Source organism: Polypterus senegalus, chromosome 9 (assembly GCF_016835505.1).
Source record: "Polypterus senegalus isolate Bchr_013 chromosome 9, ASM1683550v1, whole genome shotgun sequence".
In the NCBI taxonomy this organism is placed as follows: Eukaryota; Metazoa; Chordata; class Cladistia; order Polypteriformes; family Polypteridae; genus Polypterus; species Polypterus senegalus.
The window spans coordinates 30,424,396-30,452,032 of record NC_053162.1 but is presented as its reverse complement, the minus strand read 5'-3'; the positions used below and the strand labels follow the sequence as shown (position 1 = coordinate 30,452,032).

The 27,637-nt window shown below is 39.4% G+C and overlaps 1 protein-coding gene across 3 annotated transcripts in view; it reads left to right on the top strand.

Moving 5' to 3' along the window:
- LOC120535177 (collagen alpha-1(XXVII) chain B-like) overlaps nucleotides 1–27,637 on the top strand; it is a 391,818-nt gene that overhangs the window by 107,968 nt on the left and 256,213 nt on the right. For all 3 annotated transcript variants that reach the window (XM_039762832.1, XM_039762833.1, XM_039762834.1), the window contains exons 6-7: nucleotides 8,341–8,394; nucleotides 15,284–15,337. In XM_039762832.1, the coding sequence (XP_039618766.1) occupies nucleotides 8,341–8,394; nucleotides 15,284–15,337 (108 nt within the window). The remainder of the gene's footprint in view (nucleotides 1–8,340; nucleotides 8,395–15,283; nucleotides 15,338–27,637) is intronic.

The following is a 27,637-nucleotide window of genomic DNA, read 5'->3' as shown; positions in this document are numbered from 1 at the left end:
TCCTAACTTTATAGCGCAAAATCTCAAGGTGAGACTTTAAAGGAACACTCCACCCATTTTTGTATGTTATTTACCCCACACTGATACCTGATACAGTATAATGGTGCCTGCATTAAACAACATGACTCAGTATCAAAATGTTCTTGAAAAATTCTTCGATACCCTGTTGCACAATACAGATGTTAGGTACCCAGTCATGTGCTTGCAACATCCTAAACACCTGTATATTAGGCTGCAAACTACTTCCAGAAAATCATCAAATAAGAATAAGCTTCTGAACTGAAGACCTGTCTCCCTCATAGTTAATTTGTTTGGAGCTGCACCCAGTAATAGTTCATTCATTAACTACCATGGCACTTCACGGCAAGTTGACATTGCAGAATGTGGTCAGAGAGACATTTACAGTTGGAGATTAAAAGTTAAAGAAAAGCAAGTGAAGTGAAAAGTTATTTACTGACCCATTTAATTCAGGCCATGGTCGCGGGAGGGGCTATCCCAGCTAGCATAGGGTGCAAAGAAGGAACAAATCCTGGACAGGGCAAACACACACACACACAATATATACGCTATGCCAATTTAATGTTGCCAGTTCACCTAAGCTGCATGTCTTTGGACAGTGGGAGGAAACTGGCGCACCTGGAGGAAACCCACGCATACACGGGAAGAACATGTAAACTCCACACCGTGAAGGGCCTGGGATGCAAACCCTGGTTTCTTAACTGTTACCACTGTGCTTCCCGAAGTGGAAAGTATGCCCTGTATTCATGCATATCTGGGGTGCTTCTACAAGCAGAAGGTCAGTTTCAACTGTGTAGTTTGAGGAAATTCTATTGAAATACTTAAAGACCAGTGATTTAGAGGAGTAGCAGGTCTTCAGTTCAAAAGCACGATCACGTTTGAACATGCACACTCAAAGTGGTTTATTTAGCAGTTTGAGAGAATACATAGGTTTGAAATGTTGTGAGCTTCTGATTGGAGACCTGGCATGTGGATTATGTGACGTGAATAATTTGAGATATTTTTCATAGACATTGAAATATTAATATAGAAAAGTAAAGTTAAAAGTAACACATAACAAATTATCATATTTGGGTAGGGTGTGTGTCATATTTTAGAAATTGGCATTGGTGATAAACAGAAAAAAATATAGCTGTAGGATGGGCAGTCCAGTTATAGTAACTTCTATTAATCCCCTTCCTGTTTGGCAACGTGATGCTTATTTAGGCCCATTCAGAAACATCTGCAATAAGTTAAAGGAGGGAGAGCTGCCAGCTCAGCACATCATTACTTTGCAGTGTTTCAGTAGCATATTGCATCTCCTTTTTTGTCTTTATTTTTGTGATTGTTCTTCTGTAATATTTTTTCTAATTTGCTGTACAAAATGTTTAGAGCAGATCAGCAAATAATAGTACAATTTTTTACTAATATACCATGATTATATTTTTATTTTTTTATTTTAGCAGCCACTGTTTGCCATTGAATTAGACATTATCAGTTGTTCAGGAGGTGCAACTAGCTGATTAGACTATTTTCACAGCATTTTAAGAAAAATTGTAGTATTCAGTTATTTCCTTAAAGGGCAGCCTCTTGTACTGCCCTATACTTTGTACAACTGTTGATGGTCTTGAAAATTAAACTATTGTAGAACTGTTGCAGAGCTTTTTTTCTTACTAAGCTTTTTAGGCGACCGACTTTTAAGTTGACCACTTCTTAAGGCAATTCAATATGTTGATCAATTTGATATTTTATACAAACTCATTAATTTGGTTATATTGCATTTGAGCGGTATTACTTTAATACTCGTAGTTTCTGTTATTTTTGTGATGAAATTGAAACTTTTTTTCTATATTGAGGTCGCCCTTTTGAACCCCCCTGATATTTACTACGCGGTGAGGTATTTAATTAATTATTTCCAGAGATATAATTTTGTCTATTTTTCCAGCGCATCGCGCACAAAAGCAAGGAAACGATGGGAGCACCAGAACTCTGCTCACCTCATGTCGCTTTGTACCGCAAGCTGCAAGTAGTAAGTCTGTGATAAGCGGAATACCGCTACGCTTTCCACTCACGTGACGGAAGGACAATCCCGACCGCTTTTATATAGTAAGAAAGAAGAAGAAGAAGATATTGCACACTCTGGAGTAGAAAATCATCTTTTACCTGGAAAAACGAAACTACAAATCCCATCGTGCATTGCAAAATGGACGGGGCGTGTGTGAAACTCTGCGCCTGCGTAGCACTCACGGGACGGAAGGACAATCACGACTGCTTTTATATAGAAGGATTGTTGTCTCATAGCAGCACCAACCTAACCTGCATATAATACGTGAGGTTCCTTAATTAGGGAGTGTCTTATGATTAATAATAATAATACTTCAGTAGATATTTTATAGCAGCATTGTAGTCATGCTGAGAACCTTCGGCACAGTAGGTTCATATGCAGGACAGCTCCCTAGAGAAAAGTATTGGTGTCTCCATAGTTGCCATAGTTATTTCCATATTCACCTACTGACTGTTTTTATTTGTTTTGATAATGTTTATATGAATTATGAAGATAGGGAATTCAATTTTTCTTACTTGAGTTGTGGATTAATCAGTAGTTGCTCATTATAAAGAAATTTAATTGGTTATATGAGTTTTCAGATGTTTCAACACAAAAGATTGTTTAAATTCATCACAAAATCTAATGGAAATGCAGGCAAAGAGAATTAGCAATCTACTGTTAAATGTCTTCAAGCACATGGAAATGTCAAAGGAGATGCTTTCATTGAACTCAAAGCAACACAAATGAGAAACCAACCTTGTCAAACTACAAATAGTATTTCACAGCAGATGAATGGCTATGAATGCCTCAAATTTTAAATTACCATTAATGTTGTCACAAAAAGCAGACATAAGAGTCATAAAAATGTTTGGGGCAGCTACCCGTATATTTGGTATCCTGGCTGCAAAGTTGCAAAATGTATAACAGCACTGATGTGCACAAAACCGAGTCTAAAACAGAACTGAGGGAATAGGGAAAAGGTGGAGGCTTTTAAAGGGGAAGACTGGAAGTGAAGTCAGAGGGGTCGGTCTCATAAGAATCTTCAGCCATAGGTTTGAGCCCGGACATGACATCAAAGGGGCCGGAGCCGACAAGGTCTTCCTTCATAGGCTCGGCCCTGGAAGTGACGTCAACAGGGCCAGGTGGAATCTCCCATTGATGGTCTGCAGGAAAGTGAGAAAAAAAATCAGTGCACTCTGCCACATCCCGGTTTGACTTGGAATTGCCCTCACTCAAGCCCTTTAGCTGCCTCCCATGCGCACACGCGTGTAACTATATATATATATATATATATATATATATATATATATATATATATTGCGGTAAAGTCATGAATAGCATCTTAGGTATCAAGGTTCTTTAAGAAAATAGGTAACACAGCTAGAGAAGACACTGTTTGTTTACTTCAGTACAGGGTCAGCAAATGCGTTTAAGTGCTATTTGTTACTTAAGCGTATGATTATGTTAGATTATCTTCTAGTACAATTTTAGCAAAAACACAAACACAATATATCCTAAGTAGTGGTGGTAGCAGCAGTATTAGTAGTAGTAGAAATAATATTGTCACATGTATGGAGTGCAGTGAAACTTTGCTGTCTGAATAACATGAAAATTGTTGCCACTCCCTAATGCCACCATAAATTATTCCTAGGTGTTATGGCCACCAGGGGTCACTGCAGCTCCCCAAACACCAGACACACACAGGCTTGGACACAAGTTTGCAAACACAAGATTTTTTATTTGTGAGAAACTCTTGCAAGGAAGGGTTTCCCACACCACAAACACTGTTACACAGCTAAGACATAGTAGCACTCTGCTTTATGTGTTTCTGTTGCTCTCTGCCTTCTTCTCCTGTTCTTCTCTCAGCAAGCTATTTCCTCTTTCCTCCCAATTCTGGCTACCAGACTGAAGCAGGGATGCTACCTTTATACAAAATCCATTAGTACTTCCGGTGCCCCAAAGTCATGTCCTGGAAGCACTTCCGGGTGAGGCTGGAGCTCAACTAAGTAGGGCTCACAAGTAGTTTCTGTTACCGCTGGAAGCCCCCTGGGAACCCAGCAGAGCTGACCCAAAGAACTGCAGTTGCCAAGATGCCTTGTGGGAATCTGTGGTGCTGCCTTAACCCAGGGGGGCTGCCATTTTCTTTTCTCCTCCTCCTCTACTCCTCCCAGCGAGCTTTGTCCACTTCTACCTGACTCTTACTTTCCTGAATGAGGTCAGGCAGCTTCTTTTATTCCAGACCTGCGAGTACTTCCAGTGCCACACCATAGCCTGATGGAAGTACTTCTAGGTGAAACAAAAGTCCCATGAAGCTGGGATGAGAAATCCCTATAGCACCCCATGACAGCCCCCACTGAACCTGACAAGGCGGTTCTTGAGGACTACAACATCCAGTGTGCCTTGCAGATATCTGTGCAGGTACAACTGCCCAGGGAAGCTGCCTCCTATTGTGTACATATTCCTTCCATTATACTGTCTTCCCGTCCAGGTATTGTTCCTGGGTCCAACCCAGCCAGGACACCAACGTACCCAATGTCACATCTTCTGCCTGTCTTCTCGGTGAAACGGGACAATCTTCGCCCTGTTTCTTGTGGTTTAATTGGGCTGGCTTCTCTTCCTGTTAAAGAACCATGCTTCATCCTGGCCAGTAAGCCCACCCATGTGCACCTTCCATCAGAGGCTAGTCAAAATATATTTACAGATTTCTTAAATTGAAAGTGCAATGAACATCAATGGCAAAAGTCTCTCGGTTATATATTACAAAGTATTTATATATATAATTCACTAAGGCAAGACACCCATGGAAAGCACGCCGGAAGGGGCGTGGATTCACTAAGCCGCCGACAAGTAAGACACCTATGGCGCACGCAGGGAGGAGCCACGCCCACCAACTCCATGACCATTGGATACGACGACAACTCGCAGAGCCACGCCCACCAACTCGGGCGCGACGACACAGAAAGAATAGCGTCATTTATATTCGTCTGTCGTAGAGGCCTCATGTTCCTCCGAGCCACCTTGACTGTTCATAGAGGCATGTTTCGCAGAGGTGAGTCGCCATATACAGCGTGTAAAACAGTTTGCGAGTGGTATCCCATGGGATCCTTAAAACAATCCTTTACAACTGAGGTTAAAACACAATGAAGTAAGCAGTCTTACGACGCACGGCCGCGTACACCATAGCAAACTGTTTTACGCGCTACATACAGCAATTCGTATCCGCGACAAACATGCGTCTTCTTCACTCACGGACAATTATATGTTGCTTTCTCCAGAGTTCCATCTTTTCATTCACTTTCTGTTGTATCCTCAAACCCTCCCTTTTTAGACAACTGTGTCTTTCCAGAAGTGTTCAACCATCAATAAATAATTATGTGGCGTTTGTTATGCCGCGGGTTCACTATTGTGTTGTATTTTGCTCTCTCCAGAGTTCCAACTTTTCATTCACTTACTGTTGTATTCTCACACTAACCCGTTTTAGACAACCGCGTCTTTCCGGAAGTGTTTAGCATTCAATAAATAATTATGCATGATATTGAGCGTGTGTCTACCCGGCACATATGGAGGTATATTTCAGACAAAATTAAATAAATAAATGCGCAAATAAATAAAAGTACTGTGAAATGTGAGCATAAATAAATAAATGTGTCATGAAATGAGTGCCTAAATAAATAAATATGTCATGAAATGAGAGCATAAATAAATAAATGTGTCACGAAATATGTTTTTTGTTGCTTGTTTATTAAATTTTGTCCGTAACATTCCTCCAAACCATCATGAAATAAGACTTGAAACTGTCACTTTCACTAGTCAAAGTTGAGAGGGTGGGCTGTAACACACCCTATAGTTATTTATTGGTGAATCGATAGCACAAGAATTACTACTTACTACTGCCAATGAAATGGATTCTACCGAAGATATTATGTATTGCAGAGAGAGAATTGAAGATTTATCGGAAGAAATTGCAATGTTGTTACAATGTTTAACACTGATCTGAGTTGTAAAGTTGTTTGAAAAAGTAGCTGCGAATACGCACCTGACTTTATACTCGTAAAACAAGAGTCAAATACTCAGTTCAAAATATTAGTTGGCGCTGCTTTGGGCATTCCATATCAAAGTACCTAAACTAATACAGCCGTATATCAAACTGGCTCTTTCGCCTTGTGATTGTTTTCTCCGATACACCATATAGATCTGTAATCGGTCGTACTTTTAAACCGCATAGCAGAAGGTCTTCTATTGACTCAGCTGGAATGTCAAAGGATGGACGACCAGAGCAGGGGACTGCGTCACCTGAACTGGAGTGTTGTTCTTCGATATTTTCAAAAATATTTTCATCTATATCTTAAAGGGCCGCCAACATTGCAATTTCTTCCGATACATCTTCAATTGTCTTTCTGATATACGTAATATCTTCAGTAGAATCCATTTCATCGGCAGTAGTAAGCATTTTTCTAATTAATTCGTGTGCTATCTTTTCACCAATCAATAACTAGAGGGCGTGTTAGAGCCCACCCTCTCAACTTTGACGAGTGAAAGTGACAGTTTTATTTCAAGTCGTATTTCATGATGGTTTGGATGAATGTTCCGAACAAAATTAAATAAATAAATAAGCAACAAAAACATATTTCGTGACACATTTATTTATTTATGCTCTCATTTCATGACACATTTATTTATTTATGCTCACATTTCACAGTACTTTTATTTATTTGCACATTTATTTATTTATTTAATTTTGCCCGAAATATTCCTCCATACATGAGCGGGCAGTACATACTGAACGAGAATTCAGCAGACTTGCATGACGGAGGGAGCTGAATGGACGTCTTTCTCCTCTCCTCCCGTTCCACACTCCGCGCCGTGCTCCCCCATCCCTCCGTCTGGCAAGAGAAGGCGCGATTACGGTCCGCCAGTTTTCAGCCGCGGACGATTGTGTGTTGGTTCATTCCGTGCATTGTTACAATGTTGCTTTTCTTGCTGATTTATTACATTAGCGATTTTTCAAATGTTAATTTTCTCCCTGTGCTTAAAAATCATTAAAAAAACGGCCTGATTACGCGGCGTATGGTACGCCGTGGGTTGGCTAGTATTATATAAATACCTCTTATTCACATTGTGGATGTTTTGAAATGTAGATATTTTAATTTTCAATTTCATAGACAAACATATATTATAGATATTCAAACTCTGACCAATCAAACTCATGTTTTACTTATTGTCATCAGCTATTACATAGTTTATCTACTATATAATAAAACACTAAGGTCTGTGTGTGTGTCCTGTCCTTTACAGCAGTTTGATTGGTCAGTTTGGCTTTGGTATGACAAAAGTGGAAGTGTGAGTCTGAGACACATGAGCAGGAGTAAATGTGTAGAAGACATACTGAAAGAGTCGCCTTCAAAGAAATTGAGTCTAAAAGTGGTTAGGAGATGAGCAAGGCCCCTCAAAATGACAGCTTCTGAGAAACAGGCTTTACCAGGAACGCACTTCCTCTAGGGATCACTGCTCAAGAAAGATTCAGACACATGAGGATACAAAGGAGAGGCGCTGAAGGCACACATAGGGAATAAGATATAAAATATTTTTACAGTTATTCTTTTACCTGTCTTTGACAGGTAATGTGGCTAGTCTAAAATAAAGCAAGATTTTATTATAAAAATAAGCACAGTTTGAATTCTATGTATGCTCTCTGGGACTTAATAACCCTGTCTAAAGAGAATATTGTCACAAAATGTTGAAAATTAAGGTCTAGCAATATGATGTAACTCTATTTGTATCTGTGCAGGTCAGGATTTATGGCCTGTTTGGCCCCTCATAGAAGAGATGCTCACTCTATCCCCAGATATTTTCTCTTATTACACTTTAATTATAAGAAGTCAAAGCAAACTTGCCATATGCATAAGTCTCCCATAGAAGAGAAACAATTATCAAGAAAACCATTGCCAGCACGAAAAGCAGTATCTTTTCAATCCATGCTTAATTCAATGGTTAAAATAAATGTAAACAAAAAAATCAACATGTCCTAAAGAGAACAAAAAAACATGAATCACAAGAACAAAACATTTACACAAACATTCTTTAGGGAAAGAAGAAGGTTGAGCATAAAACCTTTTTTATAGTATCAGAAACTTAGAGAGTGGGGTCATTCAGATCAGTCACACCTTACTTCTTCATATAAGAATGGTTTGCATTTGATGATAATGCCAGACCAGCCTCATTGGATGGTGGTTATAGAAAAGTGATGGCAAGATGTGAAGGTCTTATCTGTATTGATAATATTCTTTTTTTTTCAGGGAAAAAAAGGAGATCCTGGGCTATCACCAGGAAAAGCACCGCATGGAGAAAAGGTAACTATCAATGGTTTTATGCATTACCCACACACACACACATATATATATATATAGCACTAGTATGATTCTTCTTCTTCTCTTTCTTTCGTATGCCCCCATTAGAGATCATCACAGCAGATCATCTTTTTACATATCTTCCTGTTCTCTGCATCTTGCCTTGTCACACCCACCACCTGCATGTCCTCCCTCACCACATCTATAAACCTCCTCTTAGGCCTTCCTCTTTTCCTCTTGCCTTGCAGCTCCATCCCTAGTGTCCTTCTCCCAACATACCCATCATCTCTCCTCTGCACATGTCCAAACCAACTCAATCTTGCCTCTCTGACAAACCGTCCAACCTGATCTGACCATCTAATGTACTCATTCCTAATCCTGTCCAGCCTCATCATTCCCAATGTAACTGTTAACATCTTTAACTCTGCCACCTCCAGCTCTGTCTCCTGTATTTTTGTCAGTACTTCTGTCTCCAACCCATGTAACATAACTGATCTCACTACCATCTTGTAGACGTTTCCTTTCACTCTTGCTGATACCCATCTGACACAAATCATTCCTGGCACTGTTCTCCATCCACTCCACCCTGCACTCTCTTCTTCGCCTCTCTTCCACACTCCCAGTTACTCTGTACTGCTGATCCCAAGTATTTAATCCCATCAACCTTTGCCAGCTATACTCCCTGCATTCTCACCATTCCTCTGACCTCCCTCTCATTTATACACATCTAATTTGCCTTGGTCCTCCAGAACTTCATTCCTCTCTTCTTTAGAGCACATTTCCATCTGTCCAAGGTCTCCTCCACATGCTCCTAACTTTTGCCATGGATAATAATGTCAGCTTCAAACATCATAGTCCACAGAGACTACTGTCTAATCTCCTCTGTCAACTTGTCCATCCTCATTACAAAGAATAAAGGGCTCAGAGCATATCTCTGATGTAATCACACCTCAGCCTACCACAGACTTCATCACTGTCACACTTCTCTCATACATATCCTGTACCACTCTTACATACTTCTCTGCCATTCCCAACTTCCTCATACAATAACACAACTCCTTTTGTGTCCTGTAAGATGTTTTCTTTAGGTCCATAAAGACACAATGTAACTCCTTCTGGCCTACTCTATACTTCTGCATCCACACCTCCAGAGTACACATCACATCTGTAGTGTTCTTTCCTGGCACAAAATCATCCTGTTGCTCACTAATCATCAACCCCTTCTTAACCTAGCTTCCACTACTCTTTCCCATAACTTCATCCTCTTCATAGCTGTCCTTACTTCCTTGCTAATCCATTGCACTTCCTGGTTCACTATCTCCACATCATCCAACCTCCTCTCTCTCATTCTCTTCATTCATCAGCCTCTCAAAGTACTCTTTCCATCTGCTCAGCACACTCTCCTCACTTGTGAATAAGTTGAGCTAAGATCTTATTAGCTTTCTTTCCATGTTCATAATAATGATGTCTTGATTTAGAAATGAGTTGTTCTGCTTCTTTAGTTGTCAAGAGGTTGAGTTCTGAATGCAAGGCCTGCCTTTTCCTATGAAGAGCCTCACTTGGACACCTGGCATGTTCTTGGTCTATTTTAGTAATTTCGTTAATTAGCTCTGATACCTTCTTTGTTTCCAATTTATTTCTTTGGGAAAGATATGAAATAATCTGTCCTCTTAAGAAGGCCTTCAGGGTTTCCCAGAGTATTCCTGCAGAGACTTCTGAGGATATGTTTGTCTCTAAAAAAAAATGATTTTCTTTGTATATAAATTCTGTACAGTTTTCATCTGCTAATAAAAGTGGGTTAAGACGCCATCTGCGAGATGAGTATATGGGGCATAATGATTTTAGCTCCAAGATCAAAGGGACATGGTAGGAAATAACAATAGCGTTGTACTTGCAAGATTTAATCGTAGGCAAGAAATTGTTATCTACAAAGAAATAATCAATTCTTGAGTAGCAATGATGCACTGGTGAGTAGAAGGAATATACTCTTGAGTTTGGGTTTAGAAATCTCCAGGGGTCTGATAGGTTGTGATCAGTTACAAACTGTGCAATTGTCTTTGCAGTGTTAGATGTCTTCACCCCTGTGACAGGAGGCCTATCTAGGTCTGGATTTAAAACACAATTAAAGTCCGCAGCCATTATAATTTTATGAGTGATCACAACATTATGGAGGTGACCAGGGGTTCATTTATAAAACTTTGCATGGATTTGATTGTGAAAGTATGCATTAACCAAAAAACGGGAACTTAATTTATAATTTATAATTTTTTATTACATTTGTAAATCATCTTTTAAATGTGTATATGTGAATGCACCTCAAACCCCACCCATTTGAGACCCTGAAAGAATCATACACGAACTATGCTAGTCAAACTCATACATATGCAGTCATGGTGCTGCAGACCTTCATTGGCTGGTACACCAGCTTCTCACCTGAAGCATCCAGTCATGGTGTCCTATGATGCATTTTGCACAGCTTTGAAGTATGTGATTGGAGAAGGGCATAAGGCTGCAGTATCTGTTCGTCTGCCTATCCTACTTTGCCTCAGATTAAATGTATTATGGTTGACCCATCATCCAAGCTAAGTCTCATCTTAGAATGGCAAATGACTTGTGTGTTAATGGAATGCCACTGCTGATGGTTAACAAAATCAGTGTCATTCTCATTAAACACTCTAATCGCTAAAGGTGCTGTCAGTTACCCTGATTACTTTAGTATCTTGGTAGCCTAAATCAGCTTATAAGCCAGTCATTTAATGGGTGAAAAATGTTCTGAAAAGCTTGTTCAACTGCCTATCTGTATAGTTTTTGGTTGAATTTCCCTACTTGATCAAAGGTGTCTTCATTTCCCAGGTTCTCCGAAATGTTGCATACATATGGATGACAGTTGCCATAAATATACGGAAGTTCTTCCTTCAGGTTTTTTTTTATAAATACCAACTTTTGCATAGAAAATTAAATGCACACATTATGAGCTTCTTTTAGTGCATATGTAGGTTTTCCAGATCTGACATCAGAACAATAAGTATTGTAAGGATTTCAGTAACTAAAAGTCCATCCTATCTTTTACCAATTCCAGAAACAGTAACCCAAACTGGTAGATGTTTGCCAGAAGGCTAGAATTTTCTAACTTCTTTGAAACAAAACCTAAATGCTAACAGTACACTCACAAGAATTTTTGTTTTTATCCATTAACTCAGATGACTAGGAAGTGCACAAGGTCGACCTTAATACTGTCACAATGAGAATGTTAGAGCCACTCACTTTCTGTTGACTTCCCTAGCAATGCTTCTGCTACCACTGCTCAAACTATAATGCCCTAAGGAAAAGAAAATAGTATGTGGAAATATAGTGTATGAAAATATTTTTAACTATTTTAAAACAGCATCATAACTATAAATTAATACACAAATTGGATTCTGACATTCAAAAAATATACTAGGATGTAAAATTTCACTAAAGAAGCTCAGGAAACAAAATTATAAGAAACTCAATTCTTAACAGTCATCTTCTTATATAATACGCTGCTGTGGCTGTTTGTTTGTCTGTCCAGGATTTTAAATCATCTGTACCTCGAAAACTGTTTCACCTATTGACCTGAAATTTGGTACACATATACTACATGACATCTGCTATCCGCTTTCGAGGTGATGATTTTTATTACTCTTTTTATTTTATTTCATTGTAGAATCAACTCTCGGCAGCGTGCAGCAGGGCGGCCGTGCGTCGCATGCATATGGTCGCTGTTCTCATTCCCTACCACCTTCGCTAATCATTCTTGAGGCATATAGAAGTCTTAAGTGGCCAGCTTAAGTGAAAAATTAAAGAAAACGTACTAGTAATTGCAACACAAAAACTAACTTAACCAGTTTTAACATGAAAAGATGCCGACGAAAAAAGAGAAGCAGTGGGCCACTAGGGTGGAGATAAAGAAGAGCTGCTCAGGAAGCAGCAAACGCATCAACCTCTGAGCAAACGAATGCTAAACGTATAGAGAAAGAGAATGAAAATAATAAGTCAAGTGTATTCACTGCACGTTATCGTGAAGTACGCCATTACTGGTATGTGAATAATAAAGTGTAAATGAGTCCTTTCAAACCATCACCGCCATTTGCATCAATAATAATGTGTTGGCTATATTTTTAAATCAATTAAAATGTCCCAGGTTTTATAAAAAACTTGAAAATTTAGTGTTAATGTAACTATATATGTGTGTGTGTACTGTTGATGTGTTTAAACAACACTTTTGAAATATAGTTTTTGCTTGAAATGTAGACACATCATCTCACAGCTTTCTCCCTAGAAGTGAGATGTTGAAACAAAAACTATTTACTTGAAAAACGAATGGGTAATTTTTAAGAAGAGATACATTTTTGTTGGTTGCACAGGTATTGGCACTCTTTAATTGAGTCTGGTTGGATAGTCCTTCATTAACACACTTGGAGGCCAACTGGTTTTATGTCCGAAAATCTTAATGTTTTTCTTTTATCATGATAGAGCCCCAGTCCTCACTAAAAAGAAGCTTTCCTTGGTATTATACTGTTACCACCATGCTTGACAGTAGGTTCTGTCTTCGTTGGGTGACAAGCTGTTTTGATTTTGCAACAAACATATTTTTTTAAATTAAAACCTTCTATGTTTGTCATATCAGACCATACATCAATTTCCCATATTATTTTGAGACAGTGATGGTATGTTCTTTTAAAATGTATAAATGTCTTAGTTTTATTTTTGGGGAGAAATGTCATCTGTTTTATCACCCTGTCCTTGAGTTCAGACTAATGGACAATGCCAAAAATGGACTTAATATTCAGGGAGAATGTGCTTACTGTGGTAAACTTCATCATCTTCCTTAAGGTTGCTGTTGGTTTCTTAGTAACTTCCATGATGTGTTTACTCCCTGTCTGGTTATCAGTATTGAAGGGATATCCTGGTCTTTGCATTGGCCTTGTGATGCCCTAATGGTCTTCACAGTGACCAGTGATATGTAATGGCTTTAAAAGTCTTCTATATCTGTCCTGTACATTTAAACGACCATTGTAATCTTTTCTTAGCCCAGTGTGCGAGCTTGGTATTTTGCAAACAAGAAAATGTCAGGTAAATCCTAGACGATAACTTATTTTGTTATTATTAATCAATCACTTAAGGTTCGTGCTCAGGTAAATTAACTTTGTGATTGTTTAAATGTAATTAAAATTCCTACCCTAGTTATAATGCATACACTTAATAATATAACCAAAACATTGAGAAAATATTTATTTGCAATGGTTTTCATTTTCTAAAAATAATCCACTTTTTTTCACTTGGTACTTTTCGAAGATGAAAGGTCTTTTGATAGTGTGGACGCTAGAGGCGCTCTTGCCCCATTAAACCCACCAGACAGATGTCCCAGACACACTTGTAAAAAGCACCAAGAAGAATTTAAATATTTTTCTTCCAATACAGTGCACAAAGCACCACACTCGCCACAATTCTCCAGTAATAATAATAAGAACAATAACAACGACAACAACAATAATCAATCCTCCACTCCCAGCAGCTTAGTCACCCAGCTTCTCAACTCCAGTTCTCTTTGCTCGGTCTTCATCAGTCCTTTAAATAGTCTTTCTCCCGATTCAACGCCACATCATCCTTTCTTAAGTAGCCTAGAAGTACTGCGGGCTTCCGTCCTTGTGACTCCAACGTACTTCCGGGTTGTCATACTAGTAGGAGTCCCCAGGATCTTTGTCAGCTCCCCCTGGTGGCACCCAACAGGGCTGAGGAAACAGACTCCAGGTCCCAGGATTCTTTGTGGGAATCCGGGGAACCGTTGCCATCCAGGGGAGCTGCCTCCTAGCGTCCCGGGGGAAGCAGTGCCCTGAAAAGGCTGCCTTCCTCCATTCTTTTCTCTCAGGGATGTCCCGGCAGGACTGAACCGCCAGCCGTCCATCACAATAGTCACTTAATTTTATGGCATGTTGCACATTTGATACGTGGTTTACAGGCATGGGAGAGTTGCACAAGTGAGGGAAAAGGCCAGTGTTGTCCTAGAAGCCAAAAAAAAAAAGTTTCAGTGTTGATCTAAGTCAGAATATAGATGCAGGAAAAAGAGCACAACCAGGGGTGCAGTAAGAACAGTGAACATGCCAGGTGTTCCAGAAGGCTAACAAGAGAGAGACAGTGAGACACACAGAGAAAGAGTAAGCAAGTTTTTACCTGGGAAAAAATATGTTTGGCCAAAGTAGGCATGACATGGTCTCTAAACAACAAATCAGTTAAGGCTTTCTCTTTTGTGGGTGAAAGTTTCCAACTAGCTCTTTAGCTCTCCAAGCATGTGGTCCACAAACTGAAATAGAAAGGTACGATTGTGCTGGAATTTTAAGTCTTACAGTATAGAAGCCTGAGAGACTCCACACTTCAAGGTAGCTGAAGCTTCTTGGTTTTGGGCAAGGACATCAGGAATTTTTTGGGGGAAGTTCTAGTCTAGTGTTTCCTGGAACACTTAAAACTGCTAATTCTCCAAGCCAGATTCGAGGCAGTCTATCCACACTTGAAGCTGTTTCCTCTGGAGACTCTCTGGCCTCTTGTGAGTCATCCACTATGACAATTTAAGTTAGCAACATAGTCCTTCCCTTTTTAAGAAGAATCCTCTTTGGCCTTCCAGTGGCGTGCAGGTCTTTCAAATCATCGTCAAATTCCTTGACCTCTCTCTTGCCGTAGACAGAGACTGATGAAACCCTGCCACCATTGTGTCATCAGTACTGTAGCATGCTGGGGAAGATGTATTATCATGTATACACAGTATAAAAGGTAATTTTTCTAAATGTATGAAGTTTTTAGAATGCATAAATTGTTGATGTCTTTCAGTGATTTCTTAAAATAATTTAAATGATTAATGGCTTTGATTTTCTAGGGTGACCCAGGACTTCTGGGTCCACTTGGATTGCCTGGACCCCCCGGTCGAAAGGTAGGAATTGGAGTTAACAGTATACATGCATATTGAATGCAAACATGTCAAAGTTTACATGTAATATATTTTACGTTTGAAACTGTAAGCAGCTACTTTTGTCAGTGTTAAGGCATTTGTGGAAACGTAAACGTAACAATTCATAATGTGCTGGAATTTCTTTCATTGATACTTTTTAGTTTTTCTGTGATGGTCCATAAATATTACTGTTGTTTTTACTAGTATTTACAAAATGTTGATAATTAAAATTAACTAAAAATTAAAAGTATTAAACAATGTTATTTCGGTATTTGTTAACCACCTAAAAGCTAATCAGTGAAACGAAGGGACTCACTGATGGGAGTGGCAGAAACAGAATAATGTAAGAAAATAATGCCTACTGCTTCTGATCCTCTCCATGTGTTGTCCTGGAAGAGTTTTAGTCACTGACTTAGTCCACCACGAAGTGATAAGAGGTACTTCTGAGACACTTTTTTATATGTAACCATTAAACTATATTTTCTGTTGTGTCTCTCTTCACTCTAGCCCAATAGTGCAGGCTTTCTTTGCATTCATCTACTACAGTATATAATAAAACATCACTAATGTCTGTGTGTGTAGGTGTGCACACACACGTGTGCCTGGTCCTACCAATAAATCTGATTAGTCAATTTTGTTTTGGTGACACAGCCAACATAAGAAGTGCCAGACAAGTTAGATTAGGCACACTGGCAGGAGTCAAGACATAGGACGCACGCTGAGAGTCTCCTACAAAAATGGGAAGTATACACATGATGTTTTCACAGTGGGCAATGGGGACCCTCTACAATCGGTTGTAGTAAAAATGTGGATGGAAAGCAGACAAGGTGTCTGGGCAATGTCTGAGAATCTATCTATCTACAGTGGTGTGAAAAACTATTTGCCCCCTTCCTGATTTCTTATTCTTTTGCATGTTTGTCACACAAAATGTTTCTGATCATCAAACACATTTAACCATTAGTCAAATATAACACAAGTAAACACAAAATGCAGTTTTTAAATGATGGTTTTTATTATTTAGGGAGAAAAAATCCAAACCTACATGGCCCTGTGTGAAAAGTAATTGCCCCCTGAACCTAATAACTGGTTGGGCCACCCTTAGCAGCAATAACTGCAATCAAGCGTTTACGATAACTTGCAATGAGTCTTTTACAGCTCTGGAGGAACGTTGGCCCACTCATCTTTGCAGAATTGTTGTAATTCAGCTTTATCTGAGGGTTTTCTAGCATGAACCGCCTTTTTAAGGTCATGCCATAGCATCTCAATTGGATTCAGGTCAGGCCACTCCAAAGTCTTCATTTTGTTTTTCTTCAGCCATTCAGAGGTGGATTTGCTGGTGTGTTTTGGGTCATTGTCCTGTTGCAGCACCCAAGATCGCTTCAGCTTGAGTTGACGAACAGATGGCCGGACATTCTCCTTCAGGATTTTTTGGTAGACAGTAGAATTCATGGTTCCATCTATCACAGCAAGACTTCCAGGTCCTGAAGCAGCAAAACAACCCCAGACCATCACACTACCACCACCATATTTTACTGTTGGTATGATGTTCTTTTCTGAAATGCTGTGTTCCTTTTACGCCAGATGTAACGGGACATTTGCCTTCCAAAAAGTTCAACTTTTGTCTCATCAGTCCACAAGGTATTTTCCCCAAAAGTCTTGGCAATCATTGAGATGTTTCTTAGCAAAATTGAGATGAGCCCTAATGTTCTTTTTGCTTAACAGTGGTTTGGCCTTGGAAATCTGCCATGCAGGCCGTTTTTGCCCAGTTTCTTTCTTATGGTGGAGTCGTGAACATTGACCTTAATTGAGGCAAGTGAGGCCTGCAGTTCTTTAGACGTTGTCCTGGGGTCTTTTGTGACCTCTCGGATGAGTGGTCTCTGCGCTCTTGGGGTAATTTTGGTCGGCCGGCCACTCCTGGGAAGGTTCACCACTGTTCCATGTTTTTGCCATTTGTGGATAATGGCTCTCACTGTGGTTCGCTGGAGTCCCAAAGCTTTAGAAATGGCTTTATAACCTTTACCAGACTGATAGATCTCAGTTACTTCTGTTCTCATTTGTTCCTGAATTTCTTTGGATCTTGGCATGATGTCTAGCTTTTGAGGTGCTTTTGGTCTACTTCTCTGTGTCAGGCAGCTCCTATTGAAGTGATTTCTTGATTGAAACAGGTGTGGCAGTAATCAGGCCTGGGGGTGGCTACGGAAATTGAACTCAGGTGTGACACACCACAGTTAGGTTATTTTTAACAAGGGGGCAATTACTTTTTCACACAGGGCCATCTAGGTTTGGATTTTTTTTCTCCCTAAATAATAAAAACCATCATTTGAAAACTGCATTTTGTGTTTACTTGTGTTATATTTGACTAATGGTTAAATGTGTTTGATGATCAGAAACATTTTGTGTGACAAACATGCAAAAGAATAAGAAATCAGGAAGGGGGCAAATAGTTTTTCACACCACTGTATCTATCTATCTATCTATCTATCTATCTATCTATCTATCTATCTATCTATCTATCTATCTATCTATCTATCTATCAACTCTTTTTTCAGTCCTTTGAGTACTAAATGAAGAGAAGATACTGGTTAGTGCTTTGTGATGGTTTACACTGGGAATACCCCTTATTTTTTTCTGGAATGGCCACTCCTTATTTTATGCTTCATGGTGTTAGACATAGGAAAATCATTGCATAAACTTTTATGGTTCATCGTGCAGTATATAATGAAAAGTAGGTAGTCTGTAAGGCTTTTTACCAATGTACACGTGAAATATAATGGAAGACATTCCTCCTTGAAAGTTTTAATTTAGATATGCTTGATTGTTCTGTGCCATTTATGGTGATTCCTAGCAGAGAGCTATTGATTGCAATTTGAGTTCTCCTTCAGTTTTGGCATTTAATTCTTATTTCTGCACGTTATGATTATGTTCACTGGAACTACAACACAAATTGATTTTTCCAGGATCTTGGCCACATTTTTAAATCATCACTCAGTTTATGTTAAAATGCTTTTCCGGCACGGTGGCACAGTGGGTAGCGCTGCTGCCTCGTAGTTAGGAGACCCGGGTTCGCTTCCTGGGTCCTCCCTGCGTGGAGTTTGCATGTTCTCCATGTCTGCGTGGGCTTCCTCCAGGTACTCCAGTTTCCTCACAGTCCAAAGACATGCAGGTTAGGTGCATTGGAGATTCTAAATTGTCCCTAGTGTGTGCTTGGTGTATGGGCTGCTGGCGCCCTGCCCGGGGTTTGTTTTTCTGCCTTGTACCCTGTGTTGGCTGGGATTGGCTCCAGCAGACCCCCATGACCCTGTAGTTAGGATATAGCGAGTTGGATAATTGGTGAATGGATGGAACTGTAGAGGTTTAACCAACTTAGGGCAATATAAAACAATCACATTCAGACTCTTAACCTGTTTTCAGCAGCTTAATAATCCATGCTTGATCGGATCATCATAGCACCAAATTGTGACAGTACATAACTGAGACTCCCTTAACATATGTCTTGTGGTCAGGTACAGTCTAATAGCAAGGGGGTGATTTGGGTGAAATATATAAATACAGTAAGCAATAAAATTTATTTTGAAATTAAATTCATAAATATAATGATGCAAGCATAACAACAGTATGCTTCTTGAAACATGGTGTCGCCATGCTACAACATATGGAGTCCAAATTATCAAAAAGTGATACTTCATTGTTAGTAGACTCAATTAGTATGCAGTGCTGAAGAGATTATATCTCACAGTCCAAGTATCCTCTAGAAGAAGTCAATTGTCTCTAGAAAAAAAATCTCTAGAGAAAAAAACTAAAATTTTGATTAACCAGCCTGGCCATTCATTCTAAAAAAATAGACAAAATAGCTAATGGCCAGAAAATGCCTCGGAATCATCAGTGACAGGTATATTGATTAAATGTTGAAACAACTTCATTTAAAAACTCAAGCTTGTAATATTAAAAGCTAATTTTATCTGTGTGTATTACCTTGGAAAGTACTGTATGTTATGTTGTGTAGATAGATAGATAGATAGATAGATAGATAGATAGATAGATAGATAGATAGATAGATAGATAGATAGATAGATAGATAGATAGATAGATAGATAGATAGATAGATACTTTATTAATCCCAAGGGGAAAATTCTCATAATCCAGCAGCAGCATACTGATAAAAAAACAATATTAAAGAGTAATAAAAAAGCAGGTAAAACAGACAATAACTTTGAGTAATGTTAGCATTTACTTCCCCGGGTGGAACTGAAGAGACGCATAGTGTAAGGGAGGAACGATCTCCTCAGTCTGTCAGTGGAGCAGGACGGTGACAGCAGTCTGTCACTGAAGCTACTCCTGTGCCTGGAGATGACACTGTTCAGTGGATGCAGTGGATTATTCGTGATTGACAGGAGTTTGCTTAGTGCCCGTCGCTCTGCTACAGATGTTAAACTGTCCAGCTTTACTCCTACAATACAGCCTGCCTTCTTAACAAGTTTGTCCAGGTGTGAGATGTCCTTCTTCTTTATGCTGCCACCCCAGCACACCACCGCGTAGAAGAGGGCACTCGCCACAATCATCTGGTAGAACATCTGCAGCATCTATAGGACGCCAACCTTCTAAGAAAGTATAGTCAGCTCTGACCTTTCTTACACAGAGCATCAGTATTGGCAGTCCAGTCCAATTTGTCATCCAGCTGCACTCCCAGATATTTATAGGTCTGTACCCTCTGCACACAGTCACCTCTGATGATCACGGGGTCCATGAGGGGCCTGGGCTCCTAAAATCCACCACCAGTTCCTTGGTCTTGTTGGTGTTCAGGTGTAAGTGGTTTGAGTCGCACCATTTAACAAAGTCTTTGATTAGCTTCCTGTACTTCTTCTGCAGCCCACAATAGCAGTGTCATCAGCGAACTTTTGCACGTGGCAGGACTCCGAGTCATATTGGAAGTCTGATGTATATAGATTGAACAGGACCGGAGAAAGTACAGTCCCCTGCGGCGCTCCTGTGTTGCTGACCACAATGTCAGACCTGCAGTTCCCAAGACGCACATATTGAGGTCTGTCTGTAAGATAGTCCACAATCCATGCCACCAGGTGTGAGTCTACTCCCATCTCAGTCAGCTTGTCCCTAAGGAGCAGAGGTTACATGCCCAAACTTTAAATGTCAATCTCATTAGTAGTAGGACACATTGAAGTTTACTGGATGGAATGTGTTTTAATCTGTATTACTAATAACATATAGCATAAGTTTTTGCACTTTATTGGCTGTTATAAAAGGTACTGTATTAATTTAACAGGGAAGATGTTTTTACTGTAACCCTTTAAAGTGAAATTCTGTTGATGTGTAAAAGCATATGCTTATTCATTCCCTTTCTACTTCCTGTTTCACATGATACTTTAAGTAAAATACTTTAAATGAGCACTTAAATAAATTAATACATTGAAATTCCAGAATAAGGTGGCAGACCTCCCTAAACAATATACAGTATAATATACATCCTACAAATAACTTATCAAACAGCCTATTGTGGAATAACCTAGGCTGTGTCCCTTGCCTCCATGCACATAGTGTAGTTAGGGTTTCAGAAAGTGTCAAAAGTGAGGTGAGGCCTAAGACATTGCATTGACATACCAATGATACATTACATCAGCCCAAGAACTGTATATCCCTCACCAACTTTATTTTGTAGAATATTTGATATCAGGAATCAGTTACATGAATTTTCCATGATGATGAATTCAGCACTTTTGAAGCACTGAAGTTGGAAAAAATAGATAGTTTCCCGCTATGTAAGTTTCCACATGCCTTATCGTATGACAGGTTAGACTTCTTAAACCATCTAGATTTAATGTTACTATACAAACATACTATAAATGGCAAAGTGGAAGCTAATGCTATGCCGCACATGCTTTAGAAACCTTCTGTATAACACATTCTAGAGATCACGCTAACATTACTTAAGCCAGTGTCTTATAATGATAGACTCAAAACTGTAGGTGAAGGGTTCTACAACATTTTATAAAGGCAACCGATACCAATATCTGAACTAGAGGTTGTCAATTTTGCTGCTTCAACTGCATGGCCTGGTAGTTTGTTCCAAATTCTCATAACACTGTGTAAAGCACTTCCACTTAATTTCCATTGGTGTCCATGATTCACTGTTAAGTGGAAAAAACTCTGCTGAATCCACTTTATCAGTGCCTTTTGAAATGAATTTTGAAAATGAAATTTTGAAACGCATTTTCAAAACCAGGATTAGGTCTCCACACAGTCTTCTTTGCAGGAGATTAAATAGGTTTAATTCTATGAGTCTGTCAGGGTATGATATGACCTTAAGTCCTGGGATACACTTGGTTGCTCTCCTCCGCACAGCTTCAAGTACTGCAATGTCTTCCTTGTAGTGTGGTGACCAGAAGTACACACAATACTCCAGTTGTGGTCTCACTAATGCATTATTCACTCTGAATATAACATCATTTGATTTGCATTCAATAGTTTTTATGATATAACTTAACATTTTTTTTTTGCCTTTTTAATCACTTCCTCATATTCCTTAGATATACTTTTCTACATTAAACTGCATTTTCCCAATGTTCACCCAAGTCTTTATGAATTGTTTTTTCTGCCTTATCAGGGTCTGCCACAGGTCCAGTTTTAGTATCATCTGCACATTTCACAAGTTTACTAGCTATACTGGAATCTATGTCATTAATATAAAATAAAGAAGTAACTGTTCATGGATGGACCCATGAAGGACTCCACTGATAACTTTACTCCACATGTAACATTCTGTTCTTATCTATACTCTGTCTCTTGCCAGTCAACCAACCTGAGATCCATTTTTTTATGTTACATATGATGCCTATAACTTCTAGATTAGAATTAATCTGTGGTATGGGACTGTATCAAAGGCTTCTTGAAAGATTAAGTAAATAATGTCATATGCTTTGCTTTTGTCAACTATTAAAGGTGCCTGTTCAAAATGATCTAAAATAGAAGCACTGAGAGAAAGAAGAGTACATTATTAAATAGAGGTTCATACTCTCTACAAACTCTCCTGCAGCTCCTTCATGGAGTTCAACATTATTTGATTATCATACTGTAGAGGATCCATTCATTATCCAACCTGCTATATCCTAACTACAGGGTCATGGGGGTCTGCTGGAGCCAATCCCAGCCAACACAAGGCAGGAAACAAACCCCAGACAGGGCGCCAGCCCACCGCAGGGCACACACACATACCAAGCACACACTAGGGACAATTTACTGTAGATTCGCCAATGTACCTAACCTGCATGTCTTTGGACTGTGGAAGGAAACCTGGAGCAAATCCACACAGACACGGGGAGAACATGCAAACTCTACGCAGGGAGGACCCAGGAAGTGAACCCAGGTCTCCTAACTGTGAGGCAGCAGCGTTACCACTGCGCCACCGTGCCACCCACTGTAGAGGATCAAATAGATCAAACAGATTTTGTGTATCCAGTGTGGCAGATGCCTGGGGGGGCGACCCGGCTGGGACACCTTGGAGGGCATGTGCCCACCTCAGACCACATGGGGGTGACCACCCTGGTTGCTATGGGGACAACAGGTACAGAGTTTTGCAGCTCGACCCTGTAGGGGCCCATGGTCACCACCGGGGGTACCCCAATGCCTTGGGGACCCTGGACCCGGGTGTGGCGGAAGTGCTGGGGGGCAAAAGTGCAGGGACACCCGGAGTGCTTCCAAGGATACAGCCGGCACTTCCGCCACACTGGGGCGTGTCGGTGGGAGATTGCCGGAGCACACTTGGAGCACATCCAGGTGTTTATAAAAGGGGCCGCCTCCCTTCAGACAATGGCTGGAGTCAGGAGTGAGGAAGACAAGGTCTAGGAGGAGGTGAGGAGGTGGCCAGAAGAGAAGTGAAGGCATTGCGTTGTGGCCAGGACTTTGGGGGTTCTGAGGTGCACTTAACTCGTAAATATGTATAACTAGCAAAATACCCGCGCTTCGCAGCGGAGAAGTAGTGTGTTAAAGAAGCAATGAAAAAGAAAAGGAAACATTTTGAAAATAACGTAACATGATTGTCAATGTAATTGTTTTGTCACTGTTGTGAGTGATGAGTGTTGCTGTCATATATATAGATATATATATATATATATATATATATATTTACACACACACACATAAACATATATATATATACATATCTATACACACACACATATATACATACATATATATATATCTACATATATATACATACATACATACACACATACATACATACACACAAATACATATATATATATACATACATACACACACACATATATAAACATATATATACATATACATACATATCTACATATATACACACACAGCTATTTCAGATCAGTGCAATACGCTGCTTGTTAAAATGGATGACTCCCGCCTTACGCAAGTCTGTGGATATTATGAACTATCGATTTGTTCAAGTTCTATTTAAATTTTAAATAGAAGGAATTTTTATTTAGTCGACAGAAATATCTTTGGTAGGAATGGTAAAACAGACAGGAATATTATTCGTGAATAAATCAACTCAAACATTAAACAACTTATAATATTTTGCTCTCCATAAAAATATATCCTGTCTAAATTATACAAGTTAGAAATAAAGTAAACGTTAAAAGAACAAACATTCAAATTTCTTTACTCTTATGTAATTTTATATAAAAAATAAACTTAGATTTTAAATATCCCAAAAGATTTTGCTCTCCATAAAAATATATCCTGTCAAAATTATACAAATTCAAATATGAACATGCTGCATAACAAAACCTGGAAATATAAATAAAATGTGTTCCTTTCAGCAATAACAAATCAAATCATTCAGTTGTCTTTGCTCATATGTCATTTTAGAGCTGGACGCCTGGCATCTTTTTTTGGCCACAAGTTCGTTTCTGTTTGGTGTGAGGTTCTGTGTTGTGGAGATTCTCAGGATGGATTGCAGGTGCTCATCAGTGAGGTGACTCCTGTGTGCTGTTTTGTTAGTCTTTATCACTGAGAAGAGCTTCTCACACAGATATGTGCTACCAAACATGCACAAGGTTCGAGCCGCATGTAGACGGACTTTTTGTTCTTCAAAGTCACCAAAGCGCCGTGCAAACTCAGTGCGCCAGTTTATCAGCAAAGTGCGATTTGGGAACACCGTAGTGACGACTTGGTTTAACATTACTTGGCAACAGGGAAAGTGGGGCAAGGTGCACTGGTGCATTTGTGTCTCCCATAAAAGCAGCTTCACTTGAAATCACTTTGTGATTGTGCACGGGTAAAACGTCCGCTGAAGTGTCAGATTCTTATTTAATTCTTCTGCTTTCTGTATCTTCTGCATTGCATTCAGGTTACCCTGATGTTTTGTCTCATAGTGCCGCCTTAGATTAAATTCTGTAATTACAGCCACATTAGCTCCACAAATGAGACACACGGGTTCAGTAAACATATACTCAGCCTCCCATCGGATTTTAAAGGCTCTATTTTCAGAATCAACTTTTCTCTTCAGCATCGTGTGAGCTAGCTTCGCAATAACTTGCAGCATCATAAGGTAGACTTGATTAACGCGGTAAGTGTTCGGCAAGGCAGCTGAAGCGCTGCATTATGGGATCTGTAGTTTATTGTGTTACCAGCGCTTCATATACCCGGCCATTAATAACAATAATACAGTATATAAAATGATCTCGGGGCGGATATAATTACGCCGGCCGGATGTGGCCCCTGCCCTTGAGTTTGACACATATGGACTAAATAGAACTTGAAAAGATATATTTTTTCAAATGTGATCGCAATTCAGATAGAGTTGACGCACACTACAGCCTGCATGCCTCAATAAGTCATCCTCCCTCGCCTTACTTTTTACCGCTCATCTAATGAATACACTGAGTATGGCTTTACCAAAACAATCATTGATGGCTAATAAAGTATCCATTATTCGAGTATGTAGATCGGGATATATATATATATATATATACTAGCAAAATACCCGCGCTTCGCAGCGGAGAAGTAGTGTGTTAAAAAGCTAGAAAAGAAAAGGGAACATTTTAAAAATAACGTAACATGACTGTCAATATACAGTATTTGTTTTGTGAGTGTTACTGAGTGTTGCTGTCATCAAGGATTTGATTATCATTATTTCTTTCAATCAGGTTCGTATTTGTAGGATGTGTTGTGTTCAAGTTACATTCCGTGTTTGTCAATCGCTGTAAAGATGACAGGTTTCATTCATCGATTCGTTTCTTACTGCATCAATAAACAGCTCGTCTTCTTCTTTATCTGAGACCTGACACACTGCATGCACGGGTTTTTTTTACACTGTCTTCCTTTAGCGGACATTGACTTTTTCCACGTGTGCTTTGTTTCCACAGTAGCTGGATTTATGAATATGCTTGTATGTATCAGACGCTTCATATTTTTGCTGCCTTTTCAATTGTGTAATTCGGTTTTGTTCAGCTTTGGAACTGTTGCTTTTATCTGTGCACGCGCCAGTTCACGGAGCCGCCGTGTACATGCATCGAAGGTTCCCAGCTGTGCTGGTGCCATCTCGTGCTATGTCCATGGCTGTATTTAATGTTACCTTAGTCCTGGCACTTAAAACTTTCTCTCGCAGTTTCGCTGAGTTTGTGTCAAACACCACCCTGACCATCTCATCTTCCTCTCCATAAGCACAGTCCTTCACCCGTGAATATTTAGTGGGAGTTTGCTATTGGATTGCCGCGGACGGACGGCCTTATATGGGCAGGCACTAAATTACAAACGCCAGCAGCAGCCTGTCTATGAACTTAATTTAAAGTGTAGGTTTACATCGTGCTTTGTTTCCGAAGTAGCAGAACTCATGAATATGGTTGTATATGCCACTCGCTCGCTTCTTATTGTTTCGCTGCCTTCTCAATTATATAATGCATGTTTTCTTCAGCGCTTTTTTGAGGTCTTCCTGGTTTTCTATGTACTGCGTGATTACGGGAGGCGTGATGATGTCACACGAAACTCCGCCCCACGGCGTTGAAGCTCATCTCCATTACAGTAAATGGAGAAAAACTGCTTCCAGTTATGACCATTACGCGTAGAATTTCGATATAAAACCTGCCCAACTTTTGTAAGGAAGCTGTAAGGAATGAACCTGCCAAATTTCAGCCTTCCACCCACACAGGAAGTTGGAGAATTAGTGATGAGTGAGTGAGTGAGTGAGTGAGTGAGTGAGTGAGTGAGTGAGTGAGTGAGTGAGGGCTTTGCCTTTTATTAGTATAGATAAACGTGTGTTGGGTGACGTCAACGTGTCTGCCTGTCTGTGTCTGGGCCAAGCTCCACACCAGGAAACACACAAAGAAATTAATATGTCAGTTACAGATTGTTGTTTTAATAACAGGAAAACTAATAGTTACAGTTGATTTTCATGGTCTTACATCGTAATGATTATAGATCATGTATTGGTCCATCTTAGCTAGAGCTGCTCAGCCACTCCACATGGCATGTTTAAACATAGTAAGACGTATGTCTCTGTTTTAACCCCCACGCACTAAACACAAATTATAGAAGAAAGATGTCTGTCATGACAAACTCAAAAAGAAGATATGGGAGAAATGAACGTTGTGAAAAAAATATTTCAACTGCAAAAGTGAACACTTGGACCTATGTTTTAGATTTAAATCGGAAGCTTCCATATGTTTCTGTGCACGTTTTGTAGGTAGGAACAGAACGTCTTGACAAATCTCTCTGGTTCTAATTATTTTTAATTCTTTGTTCTTTATTGTTAAATGTTTTGTCATTGTTAGTATTCTTATAAACAGCATATTAAAGAGCATTTTAATTACTTTGTTTTGTCTGAGCTGACTAGTTTAATTTGATTGCCATATTCACTTCCACTTGTGTACAGTGTGATCCTATCAGCATATATTTTAAAAAATCAAGATAATTTACATTGAGATTTATGTCTGCTTACTAAGCTATTTTTTACTGTTTGGACCATCTTTAACTTGAACAACGTAAGCCCATTTGTCTTTAAAAATGTGGCACCTTAGGATCTCAGAAAATCTTTGTGCCTATACATACATGTGGGACTTGCGTCACTCCCTTACCTATTATAAATGATCACTTATTCCAAAACTCTGCTGCAACATTTTTCCACATCCCATTGTGTTTATGGTCTGGGGAATACAGATGCCGTTTAGTTTAATACATTTGTTTTCTTTTATTTTGGCAAAGATCTAACTTAAAATGGAACAGCTCTTTGTCTAACGATACAGATGAGAGATGTAAAACACCTGTCTGGATGCCAGGGACCAGAATTTT